This window comes from Diospyros lotus, chromosome 1 (genome assembly GCF_014633365.1).
Source record: "Diospyros lotus cultivar Yz01 chromosome 1, ASM1463336v1, whole genome shotgun sequence".
In the NCBI taxonomy this organism is placed as follows: Eukaryota; Viridiplantae; Streptophyta; class Magnoliopsida; order Ericales; family Ebenaceae; genus Diospyros; species Diospyros lotus.
In genome coordinates this window covers 30,722,677-30,736,726 of record NC_068338.1, presented here as the reverse complement: position 1 = coordinate 30,736,726, position 14,050 = coordinate 30,722,677, and the positions used below count along the sequence as shown (strand labels likewise).

At 36.3% G+C, this 14,050-nt stretch overlaps 1 protein-coding gene across 1 annotated transcript; it reads left to right on the top strand.

Moving 5' to 3' along the window:
• Positions 1-2,953: 2,953 nt before the first annotated feature.
• Positions 2,954-6,593, top strand: LOC127792996 (protein CNGC15b). The gene is made up of 7 exons (XM_052323724.1): positions 2,954-3,522; positions 3,598-4,123; positions 4,222-4,434; positions 4,709-5,004; positions 5,123-5,234; positions 5,410-5,646; positions 5,778-6,593. The coding sequence occupies exons 1-7, from the start codon at positions 3,494-3,496 to the stop codon at positions 6,441-6,443; spliced, it is 2,079 nt and encodes a 692-aa protein (XP_052179684.1). The 5' UTR covers positions 2,954-3,493; the 3' UTR covers positions 6,444-6,593.
• The last annotated feature ends 7,457 nt before the right edge of the window (positions 6,594-14,050 follow it).

Genomic DNA, 14,050 nt, shown 5'->3' with positions numbered 1-14,050 from the left:
GTCAGTTATATGCTATAAATGAAGTTTATAGCCTTAATAGAGTTATGAGTATATTTTAGCTTGGAGGAGAGTTTTCTTATTTATAAAGAGGGAGGAGACTGAGAGGTGGAGGAAAATTTACAATCTTTTGTGGACATTTTAGGCTTTTTTTTTTTTTTAATTTGTAGGTAAGGATATCGGAATAACTGACCCATGAGTCTTTTAAATAGCACTTGTCGAATGATTTAAGAATTTTTTAGAGGATTTCTCGAAGGCATCGAGAGAGGCTAAGGGTAAGCTCATCGATCTCAATTTTAGTCATTAAGGGTTAAGAGTCACTTATAAGTCATTCAACCAGGTCTCTCGCAAGTTTTTCAACCAAATCTCTTGCGAGCCACTTGGCCAAGTTTTTCACAAGCCCTTTGCCCTTGGTCTTGTGGATGACTTCATGCATATGTGACTTGTTTCTCTAGATTTTTTTTATGATAAGTTTTAATGTCTTTTTTTTTAAACATAAGGCCTATCCTCAGTATAAACCCACTTTTTTTAGCACAACAATGAGTTTTTGACTTACTATTGAGAAGTTAAAAATTCCTTTTGAAAAATTATCATAAACTCAAAAAAATAAGTTGTCTCAAAAAGTTGTTCATAGATTTGTAATAAGATAGTTAGATTTTTTTTAATGAATTTTTAGCAATAAAAGTTTAGTAACAAAAAATTCATACCAAGAAAGTCCATAATTTAAAAAAAATATATTATTAATTAGACATGATATTAGCTATGGGTATCTCTATTGCAAACTCAAGTAAAAATAAATAATTGGCTTTGAATTTGGATACAAGCGAATTGTGTTAGGAGAATTAGTACAAATTGATAGGATCAAATAATATGAATTTATAATTTATATAGTTGATTTCATATGATGAGATTAATGTTTGATATGTTATTATAAAATAGCTTTAACCTTCACTAATTTCTTAAATTAAGAGCCTAAATACTGATCTTACAGGGTCTTTCTCAAACTTTAGATAATATTTATCAATGTGCATGCGGTTTAGAGATCTGAATTGAGTCCAGCTCTAACAGCATTATAAACGCGCAGCCGCACGGTAAAGCTTAAAAAGTGATGGCATCCCAATTTTGTAAAGATGCCTTTCTTCAGTGAAGGCCCTGCCTGAGCTTAAGAAAGCTTTTAAAAATATAAAATGTTTAGCATAGGCTAGCCTTGATGGAAGTGGGCCATCGTTGGTTAATTCCAGCCTAGAAACTGGTCTCTGGTGGGCCAGCGTCCGGGACTTTTTATCTTCAACACATGATCTTTTGGGCCCAAAGCCCAAAATCTCGCTGGCCCTGCCGCTTTACTAGTCATGGTGGATTTACGGAAATGCCCCCCACCGTCACACTGGCGTTTGTTTGGTACACGAAGCAAAGAGCCAAGAGCCTGCCAAAAAATTGAATCACGATAAGTTAAGATTCGTATTAATATGTCATGAGTTTGATTTTTTATCTTATGCAGTGAAATAAAATTTTCACTTACGATTTATCTTTTCTATAAAAATCGAAGATAGAGTAGCGACGACCATAATATAATTTTCTCAATAAGTCTATAATTCTTATATATCATAGAAAATTTGAATTGTTTTAAGTCCAAAAAAATTAGATGAAATTCAAGTTTATACTAGAGAGACCTTGAGTGAGCATACGTATCTGGAATGCTTAGATACTAAGGTTTAGAATTATAGATGAGTGAATGTTATATAATTGAATCGACTTTTACACTCCATTCATTCATATGTAGCCTATGAGATGGTTTAATGAATTTGTATTAGGCGGGTAAAATTTGGGAGGGGACATATCCACCCACACCGACCAAACAAAGGAACTCGTGGTCGTGGGTACAAAATCCTAGCAAAACAAAAGTCAATGATTGTCCAGTTGTTTCTTGGCTCGTATCCTTCAGCTTTCGCCCATTTGTTTCTTCCTTTTTTTCCTTTCTCACTCACTCGTAGATACGACACTAGAGAAAGAGAGATCATTAAATTAACGGAAATAAATAGACATTTATATATGTTATGATATTAATATTAATGTCTTACGTTTCATTAGTATAAATAAATATCAAAAAAATAAATCAATGATTCATGCTTTCTTTTTACAGACAATAAATAATATTGGATATTTGCGTTGGCATGTGTTAGTAGTTAGGAGGAATGGAAAGGAAATGCCGTTCGTTGCCTGTTGGTTCTTGTTTGTATCTGTAACGTAGAAAATCCTCATCATCCAGTGCGGTGGTCAACTTTGGAGATGAATATGACAATTATTATTATATAAATTAATTGCAGTCAAATCATGTTTGTTCGGCAGTCTGAACTGAACTGAACTGAACTGAAGAGGTGAATTAAGTAATAAATTTTGAAATTGTAGTACTAGGCTACTAGCTAGTAGTAGTAGTATTACTTTTTGAGTTTGAAATGAAATTAATGAAATCTCTCTTACTGAGCCATCCCACCCACCCACCCAGCTAGATATTATGAATATATATATATATATATGTTGCTCAGAAACAAACAAACAAACAAATAAAGAGCTAATTAAGCTACGTTTACATTGGGTGACAAGAAAGGAGGAGGAGGAGGGGTGGAGATAAGGGAAAGAGTCTTCCTTCCTTCCTTCCTTCCTTACTTCCATGCCCATGCTGTTTGGGATTGGGAATTCTTATGGACTTTTCTTGGACTTTTGCGTTCCATTCTCTAACTTATATGGGAATTTTAAGTCTTTTAATATTTATTTCTACACAAAAACTAGTGAAAAAGACCCATAAAGGGAACTCATCCAATCATTTCTTTTTTAAATTATATTATTATTATTATTATTATAAGAACCCCCCCCACCCCAATTAGGATATATATATAATTAATCAATCTTCTTCGATCCTTTTCCATTTGTTCTATCCAAATTTAAATCTTATTATGTTTGGTTTCCATTAATTTCTTCTTCTTCTTCTTCTTCTAATCTAACGTAACTGGTACAGAATCTGTTTATTATTATTAGCTAGTGTTGATCTTCCTTCGTCGTCAACCACCATTGAAGAGAAGATTTCCTCACTCCCATAGCGTACGTTTTTAACAAGAAATTAAGAAAGGGAACGAGGAGATAGAAAATGGCGAAGAATTGGTCACATGTCTGACCCTCTCTCTCTCTCTCTCTACTTTTGGTCCACAAACGAGGAGAGAAGAAGAGTCTTCCATTCCATTCAACAAGACTTCTTCATTGCCAGGTTTCTTTTATATATATATATATCTCTACTCCTTTCTTCACATGATTCCTGCCTGCTGAAGCAAGCGTTAGAAGAAGATCCCATTTTGTCTTCTGCCTCTCCACTCCCCGCCGTCACATTCCGGAGATTCATGCCCTGAAATTAATTCACACACACACTTCCCCTTCCTCTTCCGCCGCTCAAATCCGAATCCTCTGCCTGCCGGTTACACCACTCCCAGATTTTTAGTCAACTCCAATGGCTTACAGTAAATCAAGATCCGTCAGGTCTGCGCTAGCTGTTCTGTACTTCAATTCTATGTCTGTGATCAGTTGATAGCTTTTCTAAATGCAAATCTGCAGATTCCGAGACGATGTCGAACTGACGAAACAGCCGAAAATCTATGGAGACACGACTCATAAGGTGAAATACAACATCGACCGAAAGCAAATTCCGGCGACTGAGGGAGCGGGAACGTCGCTGAAATTTAAGGTGGTATCGAGAGTTTTCTCGGAGGATTACGAAAGAGTGAAGAGAAAGATTCTTGATCCTCGTGGACCAACGATTCATCGATGGAACAAGATCTTCCTAGTCGCCTGCCTGGTTTCTCTGTTCGTCGATCCTCTGTTCTTCTACTTGCCGGAGGTCAAACACGATTACTGCATTCATATTGACGCCGCTCTCGAAGTCATCCTCACAACCGTGAGATCGATCGCCGATGTCTTCTACATAATTCAGATTTTCCTCCGATTCCGCACGGCTTTCGTGGCGCCTTCCTCTAGGGTTTTCGGGAGAGGCGAGCTGGTGATAGACTCGAAGAAGATTGCGTTAAGGTACCTGAGGAGCGGCTTCTGGATTGATTTCGTTTCCGCCCTGCCGCTTCCACAGGTTCGGAAGCGAACTTTCTCGACTTGGAACGCTTTTTTCCGGGAAAATTCAAAATTCTAGTCTGGTTGTTGAGGCCTCTGCCGATTGTTAATTTTCAGGTACTGATTTGGCTGATCATCCCGAACCTGAGCGGCTCGGCAATGGCGAACACGAAGAACGTGCTTCGATTCATCATCATCTTCCAGTACCTGCCGAGGCTGTTCCTCATATTTCCTCTGTCAGCGCAGATTGTGAAAGCTAATGGCGTCGTCACTGAAACGGCATGGGCCGGCGCCGCTTATAACTTGATGCTCTTTATGCTGGCAAGCCATGTAAGCTAAGCTCACAGAAAACTCGTCGTAATTAAGCAAAACAGGATAATTTTGTAATTCATGATGATTTGCCCAACACTTTAAATCTATTTGTTTTGTTTTCTATCTTGTGTGATATATTTGATGTGATTGTTACAAATTTTATTTCTATAAGTAGCAATTGATACAAGCATTTGTGAAAGGCTAATAATTAATTAATATGATTCCCAAGTCTTGTTTGAATGATGATGATGATATACTGGGGGGGGGGGGGGGTGGGCTTTGGAAATTGTAGGTCTTAGGAGCTTGCTGGTACCTGCTAGCAATTGAGAGGCAAGAAGCGTGCTGGAGAATGGCCTGCAATGCAGAGGGGGGCATATCCTGCAAATCCAGCTTCTTTGATTGCCACGGGGTGGGTGATCCTGAAAGAGTTGCCTGGTTCAATAAAAGCAACATCGCCACAAAATGTGACCCAAAATCCAACTATTATCCATTCGGTATTTACGAGGATGCAGTGACTTCATCTCTCATATTCTCCAACTTCTTCGACAAGTACTTCTATTGCCTATGGTGGGGCCTCAAGAACCTCAGGTTTTTGTGATTCTCTCTCTCTCTCTCTCTCTCTCTCTCTGAAATCTCAGGTTTAGAAGAATGCTTCTTGTCCTAGTTTAACTAAATTTCGAGTATTTCTTCTTGCCGGAATTTGCAGCTGCCTGGGCCAGAATCTCTCCACGAGCACCTATGTCGGCGAGATATGCTTCGCCATCATCGTTGCGATTCTGGGATTGGTTCTCTTCGCATTGCTCATTGGAAATATGCAAGTAACGTCTCTCTCTCTCTCTCTCTCTCTCTCTCTCTCTCTCTCTATATATATATATATATACTTACATACATACATATATATACACACTCACGCGCACACAATCTAATAAGCTTGTTAAGAAGTTCAATGGAGAAAACTGTTCTTAATCTGAAAAACTTGGTTATAATTTGCAGACATACCTGCAATCGACCACAGTTCGGTTGGAGGAGTGGAGGATCAAGAGGACCGACACAGAACAGTGGATGCATCACCGGCAGCTTCCGCCGGAGCTCAGGCAGGCCGTGACGAAATACGATCAGTACAAGTGGGTGGCCACTCGTGGTGTCGACGAAGAAGCTGTTCTCGACGGCCTGCCGGTGGATCTCCGGCGAGACATCAAGCGCCACCTCTGCCTCGCACTTGTCCGCCGCGTAAGCTTCAACACACATCACTCCTTCCTCATCTTTTATCTCTTGTATAAATTGATCACATGTACAACTTTTTCCATAAATAGCTCCGGACAGCAATCGTATAATTTTGAAACCCCTGTATCTTCGAACAGGTGCCGTTGTTCGATCAAATGGACGAAAGAATGCTAGACGCCATATGCGAGAGGCTAAAGCCAGCCTTGTCCACAGAGGGCAGGTGCCTGGTGCGAGAAGGTGATCCCGTGAGCGAAATGCTCTTCATAATCCGAGGCAACCTCGATTCCTACACCACCAACGGCGGCCGTACGGGCTTCTTCAACTCCTGCCGGATCGGTCCCGGCGACTTCTGCGGCGAGGAGCTGCTGACGTGGGCGCTGGACCCGCGGCCAGGTGTCATCCTCCCGTCGTCCACTCGCACCGTCAAGGCCATCTCGGAAGTGGAGGCGTTTGCTCTCCGAGCCGAGGACTTGAAGTTCGTGGCGTCTCAATTCCGGCGGCTGCACAGCAAGCAGCTGAGGCATAAGTTCAGGTTTTATTCGCACCAGTGGCGGACGTGGGCGGCGTGTTTCATACAAGCCGCGTGGCGGCGGCAGAAGAAAAGGAAGGCGGCGGCTGAGCTGAAGGCGTCGGAGCATCCGGCGGAGGCGGAGAGTGAGCAGCCGGCCGGATTTGATGAGTATGTGGCAAGATTGGCTACAAGTGCTAGAAGGGCCGGGAACAAGCTTTCTGGGTCGGATTCTGGCGTTGTCAGCTCTTTGCAGAAGCCGGAAGAGCCTGATTTTTCAGTAGAGGAGGAATGAAATTGACAATGTCCATGGGAGTGCGATTTTGTACATTGTTTTAATTTTATAATAATATACATACATACATGCTCTCTCATGGGTCATGAGGGCAACGTCTAAACATAATTAACAGTTAAATGATTATGATAGAAGAGATTTAAAAATAAATTATGCTAGATATTCGTCATTTTTATATATTTTGGATTACATGAGAGAATATTATGAGTAAAATATCTCTCGCCTCACGCGCTTTATGAAGAATTTTTTATTATTGGTACATCTTTATGTAGCCCTATATATAACTCAAGATATACTAATAATATTTTTCTTTAAAAATAGTTACTTGTTTCTAATGGCAATCATCATTCACTAGTAACTAATGTAACAATTGAGAATAAGAAAGAATTGGTGTACTTGGGATTGGGGAGCCACACTCCCATCTCTTTATATGTTTAGAATGTGTTTTTGTTTTATAGTTGTACTAGCCATAATAATCAATCTCAAAATGATATAATAATCTCATTGATTTAATCAGATTCTTTAGTTTACGGAGAAATTTTCTCCATTATTAATTAATTAATTTTACCATTCAATCGATCTTTGTAGTGTTCCTGAGTGAGAGTTTGTTAAAAGGCAATGTCCACGTGGGCAGGTACAGCACATAGCCGAAGCACTGTTGCACCTGCACCAGAATGGTGGCCCAGGCCCATTGATCAACGTCCTCACCTTCTGGGCCCAAACTGAAGGCCCAATATGCCTATGGGAAACATTCTACTGGGCTTGCTTTTTGCACCTTGAGAACATCCACCACATCCAAATCTTTTTACCGTTGTCGCTGTAGTTTTGGATTTAGGGTTTAAGAAATAAAAATATTATTTGAATATAAAATTTTGATATTTTGTGTGATACACACTATTAGTGGTCAATCATCTTGAATAATCACCGATTAGTGAACGATCACTGACTAATAATTAACCATTAATGTTGAGTGTCACATAAAGTGTTAAATTTTTTTTATTCTATAATGAATTAATACATAATTTTTTGTGTATTTATTTAATATACATAATTCATAAATTATAGTTTTATTTATTGTACACTTAAAAAGAATAGTAACTAAGAATTTTCATCATAAAACACAAACAAAATAAGATGGCTCATGAATGACTTTTGTATTTAGGAAACAAACACCCATCAAATTAACTTATAGGGTATCAAATTATTATAGCTACATTATTAATGTCGATGGGAGAGAGAGAGAGAGAGAGAGAGAAAGCAATTTGTGATGGGACTATGCCCACCGAAAGGCCTCTCAACCTGCAAATGGTGTTTGGTGTTGTCAACCATAAATGTCAAGAGCATTTACACTTGCATTTAGATGTGTCACATTCACATAATAACCCATCGCCAAATGGAATGAATAATTCTAAGTTGCTACCCACAGACTGCAGTAGCGCTGTGCTTTGTGGAATAAGCCACCCCCCAAAGCCCATTATTTTAGTTAAGGATATTAACCAAGTATACATTTACTGAAACCAAAACAAACCAGTGTATTTCCAAGTCGTGTAAAATACAAGTGATTTCACCACGGCTGCCATGTGATGGGCCTGTGTTGGCCCAAAACTATGGACCTAATGGGCCGAGATTGCCTTGTGGACATGTAAAGGGTACCTAGCTAGTGTAACATAAACTTGATTGCGTGAGGTAATTAATTAATACAACTTTTACACAATAAAGATAATTATTATGATTGCTAAAACATAAGAAATATTCATTCTATTTATACCAAATTTCAAGGATATATACATTGTATCCTTTTTACCCTTTCTGTTTTATTTTTTTTACTAAAAAGAATAAATATATATTTCTTACTAAATGAATATGTAGCAAGTTGCCTTGATGTCATTTTGTTAAAGAATTCGAAAGGACTTTAAAATACTTTGTTTTGTACTTAATAAATCTTGTATTTTGTTAGAATCTCATTAACAATATCAACAGCGGGGTTATATAGAATCAAACAGAGAGAAGGGTTAGAAACAAATCTGAGGTATAAAGGAGGGGGACAGTTAGAAAGGAAGGGGTGGGGGGGAACAAGCAATGGGGCCAAATTGTTACAGAAGAAGCACCATTTTAGCATCGGGTCATGGGTTGGGCCCCAATGCTGCCCATATCTCCTCTGAAGCAAGCAGTTCCCCTCTTCATTACAAAATGGGCCCACTTTGACTATTGGTCTCAATTCCTAATTCAGTTTTATTTTAATTATTATGCCCATCAGACAACAATCAAAAAAATCCAAAAAAAAGAAAAAGAAAAATAAAAAAAAACGCCCTTTGTATGACTCTTTCATTTTAATAAGTTCTTAAGTTAATGGGAAGATTATTTTGTTATAATTTAATTAATATAATAGGTTCCAAAAAAATGTTCTTTTACTCGTTTTTTTTTTTTTTTTTGGTGCCAAAATTAGAAAGTAGAAATTAAGAGTTGGTGATCTTAATTAGCATGTGGGTGGGTAGCTGAGAATTCAATTTAAAAAAAATTAGAAAAAAGAAATTGTTATGATGGTGTTGAATGGGAGTGGACAAGACATTAGACAGAAGAGAAATGAGTAGTTAGGATGATGATAATGATGATTAATTAGATCAAGGCTTTTAAGCTTAAGGCATGGAAATTAAACTCTATATATAACTCCTCTTTGACCTTTGATTAAATGTCTTCTCACTCACCACTACCAAGAGGGGACTTGACGTTCCAACCCACCTCTGCCCTTTGAAAACTATGGGCATCGAGTTGACTTCGTAATTGTGTTTCCTTTTTCTTTTTTCTCTACTTTATTATAAAATTATAATAATCTAAAAACTCTTTAGTATTTGTATGCTTTGGCTTTAAGAGAGATCCATTATTCAAAAAAAAAAGTTAATAATTTCTTTTTCTTTATCATCATCATAGCCGTGATCATCATCTTCTTCTTCTTCTTCTTCTTCTTCTTATTATTATTATTATTATTTGCCAATTTGCCTTTTGAACCATGTGCTCTTTAAGTCCAACTTTTATACAAATCTTTGGCTTTCATTTCTTAATGGGGGCACAAATTAAATAGTCACAATAAAGTAACCAGAATACAAACAATTAAAAACATATAAGGGAAAAAAACCCTAGTTTAATTAATTTGTAGCATAAAATAACCAACCGATTGCAAGTGTAATGCAAAAAAAGTCCTGGACATAGCTAGGGATGAATATATAATATATATATATGTAAGGGCATGTATGCAACTTATAATTAATTGAGAAATGAGGACGAGACAAGGTAGGAATCTTAATTATGGGTAGGTAAATTCCATTCTTGTCCCGACCGTAACATAATTATTTTGGAAAATACCCTATCAAAATGATGGTTATGTTTATTATTAATGAGGGTCTTGCATTGGACACAAAAGTTTAAATAGTCACCCCTAGTTAGCTAGCTACTGATAAAAACATGGAAAACCCTAGCTAGAAAGAGAACAAAGAAACACCAAAAGTCATTTGTAGCATAACCATGCACTTGCACAGTTTGAATTGCCTACAAGAAACTCCAACAAAATTAAAAGCTTGAAGCAACATACTCACACGCTCTTGTATGTCTAACAAGTGACAAGGAAACAAACATGATCAAATGGTGGTGAAACCATTGAGTATATAGCTTTGATGGGGTTCTGAGTCAGCTAAATGCCACCATATATATGTAGCCAGCCAGCCCACACATATCACTGGTTCTAGTTCAACTCAACCACCAACACTGGCCATGCTTGATATTACACACACACACACACATATATATATATAGCTAACTAGCTGGATTGCCATTTTAATTGATAATAACCCAGCCACTACTACTAACCCTAATCATTTTTAGTTTCTTAACCGCAGTATATATATTAATTAAGGTTTTGTTTGATTATTATGTGAAATTAATTAATTACAAAATTTTATATTTATTTTCTATATTGGACAAATTTTCTGTTAATTATTAAAGAACCAAATTAACCCACACAATTCTATTCCTTTATTTGAGTTTGAAAATGAGAATAAATAAAAATTGGGAGACAAAATTCTTGGGCAACATCGATCCCACGCTAACATGTATTTTCTCCCTCCCTTTTTCCCAAGAGTCAAAATCACACTCGATAGAGTTATTACTCTTGCCACGCCATGCCATGACAGGTGCCATTAATCATTAGGATGACGACACTTGGCACTCCCTTGGAGGTCATGATCGATCAGTTGGTTTGAGAAAGGCACTAATTCTTTTTTTTTTTAATTTTTGCTTCTTCCAATACGGTTTTAGCACAATCGAGATTCATTAAGAAAGAGTTTTTGGTCTTCTCATTATGCGAAAAGCCCCACAACTTTGTTAATGCTAACATGTGAGAGAGAGAGAGAGAGAGAGAGAGAGAGAGAGAGAGAGTTGTTTTCTAAGTTCAACACTTGAATGATCACTGCAGAGAGTATATAGGTTACAATTATTAAGTAGTGGTCTCTCTTTCCCTCTTCTTCTCTGTTGGACAAGCCATTAAGGGACCTAGATAATGTACTATATATATGTGTGTGTGCTAATCAAATGATTCTAAGAAGAAGCACACACACACACACACACACATATATATATATACACACACACACAGTAGCTAGGTAGCCTTAGATTTATTGTACATTAATTACTCCATAAAATAAAATTTGAAGTAAAAAATTAAGTATTTTAAGTAGTTCTTTTAACAACCCTAAATAGAGATAAATGACCGATATATATAACAACCCTCTCCTCTCCACATGACTATATATAGCTAGCCTTCAAGAAAAAACGTCTAATCCTACTACCATCCCTACCCATAAAGCATTGGACATAAATTCTTAAAGTGACCAACTTGTTGAATTTTGTCAAACAATTGAATTGAATTGAATGATATATATATATATAATTAATTAATGAAGTAGCTAGCTAGCTAGCTAGCTGGCCATTAAATAGTTGGTAAGTAAATTTAATTTAATATATAAAGATTTGATCTTTGAACACGCGCGCCCTCCAAGAAATTAAATTAAGATCAATTAATAATGTATCGAATTTCAAGGGCAATTAATTATGAATGCTAATGATGATTAGTGGAGGACCAAATTAATTAGAACAGCAAATTAATTAATTAAAGAGAGGCTTTCATTCCCTGATGAGAAAAGCGATCGATGAGCGGGATTTTTGATTAGCCTTGGCTTGGCTGCCACCAAAAGTTTTGGAGATAGATATGCAACCACGACGACACTACTAGCTAGCGATCCATCGATCGATCCAGTTTCAAAGTAGTTGAAAACAAAGTAATCTGCTCATTATAATGTCCTGCAATCCATTGTTGACTCCTAGACACCACCCCACCCCACCCTCCCTCCATCCATCTCTCTCTTTCTTCGTTAATTGGTACTATATATAAGTTTGAAATTAACATACGGATATATATATATATATAGAGAGAGAGAGAGAGAGAGAGAGAGGGAGAATTTCAAGCTATATAGCTAATTAAGATATATATATATATAGTTTGGATGGGTTTCGCTTTCAGAAGAGGGGACTGTACGTACGTGTTGTGGAAATTAAAAAAGAAAAGCAGAATCAATATTCTTCTAAACTTATGAATCATCTTTCTTCAAAAGGTTAGTTATTTTCATCATTAATTTGACCTTGTTTGGTCGATCGAAGCTTATTCTTCACATGTGTTGGATTAATTATTGGGATATATATTATATATATATATATGAAAGAAAAACACAAGAAATACATTCTATATATATATATATATGTGTGTGTGAATTATTAATAAACCTTATGCTCTCTGATATGCATGTGATATGAACCTTCCTTCCTTCCTTGAGATCATTAGCATTCTTTTTCCTAATTAAGAAAGAAATAATAATATATCAATCTTAGTTAATTAATGAATTATTATTATTAATTTGTGATCCATAGTTTGACCTAAGAACTTAAACCACGAGGTTCATTGGCTTATTATCTATATCCATCTTTTTTATAACCTTATCTTCTTAATTTCTTCTCTCTCTCTCTCTCTCTCACTTAATTTTTTTTTTCTTTTTTTAAATCAGCCCACAAGAATGATAGCAGCACCGTATATAATATATATATTATACAAACGGATTCTTTTTATATAAAAAGACGACTTAAATGATATAACCTTTTTATATATATCCATCTATTTAAAAAAACAAAAAAAAAAAGTGCATCAAAAGAGCTTATTTTAGGAAAAAAATATATCATTAATACAGTACTATTCTAATAGTTTTTTCCCAAAGATAACATTGAAATATCCCCCCTTCCTTCAGTTGCCACCGACCGGTAAGCTCTGCTCCTGTGCTGCTCCATACTGTAATACGTACTAACTATCTGACACTGTTTTTCAAGAATTATTATTAATTGGGGCAAATGACAGTTTATTATTAAAATTAAATAATAAGTTAATGTGCCTATAGAAGAATTAAAAAAAAAATCCCAAATGAAAAATACAATATTTAAAATTCATTTTTTTTTTTTTAGTAATTTACTCGTATAAAAATTTAGCACTTTTTTGAAACAAATTAAAGTGCAGGTGTAGTGAAGGGCACTAAGTATAGCTTTAGCGTCGTGCATGCATGCCTGCCAGTGCCAGTGCCAGTGCCAGCGCCAGCGACAGCGCTTGTGGACCTTTTCAAAAGTCTAGTTCAGACTTCAGACCATAGTCCAAACAAATTCATTAAATTTTTATACAAAATTTTGCTAATGTAGTACCACTACCCTGAAACTAAAAACCAAATTAAACAGTAAAAATAACAAATTCCAACACACAAGTAAAATCAATCAAACAGTCCTTGTTTTTTAAGTGTCTTCTGGGTGGGATGAAGATAATTGAGTTCATAAAAATATTGAAGCAATTTTTTAACTTTATTACAAGCGTGAATGGGAGAGAAGTGAGTGGGTATAACTCATCTCAAACTCTGAGTAGGAATTCCACAACTTTAAAAGTGGATTACAAATACATAAAACAAAAAAAAAAAACCCCAAAAATTAACAAAGTATATACGAAAATAGTTGTGGTGATAATTTAAATTAAATTTGAACAAAAACAATTAATTGGGTGGGCACTAAAATCACGATCCTTTCGTATACTCATTTATATTATACACATCAATGTTCGTATTAACCTTTTGTAGATAATTGCAATATTTGAGCAGAATAAAAAGAGTATTTTAAGATTTTCACTGCTTTAATTTGACCCAGAGAAATGAGTATGTATGTATGTATGTATGTATGTATGTATGAAGGAAAGAAATAGAAAAGGAATTGATGATAACATGTGGGTGATAATTATAGAGAAAAGTCGTGAAGATAAGTGGTGATGGACAGCATAAAACATGTTGGTTCATTTATAGTGCAGGCAAAGAGCGTTGTTCTGGAGTCCCCTAATCTTGTGGTTCCCATGTTATGTTACTGCTGCTGCTGCTGCTGCTGCTCTTTCTTTCATTCATTCATGTGGTCATGGAGCTGGGAAGTACATTGATTCTGTGAAATGAAAGACCAGTCTGGTGACTGACTGCTCAACGTGTCGACGC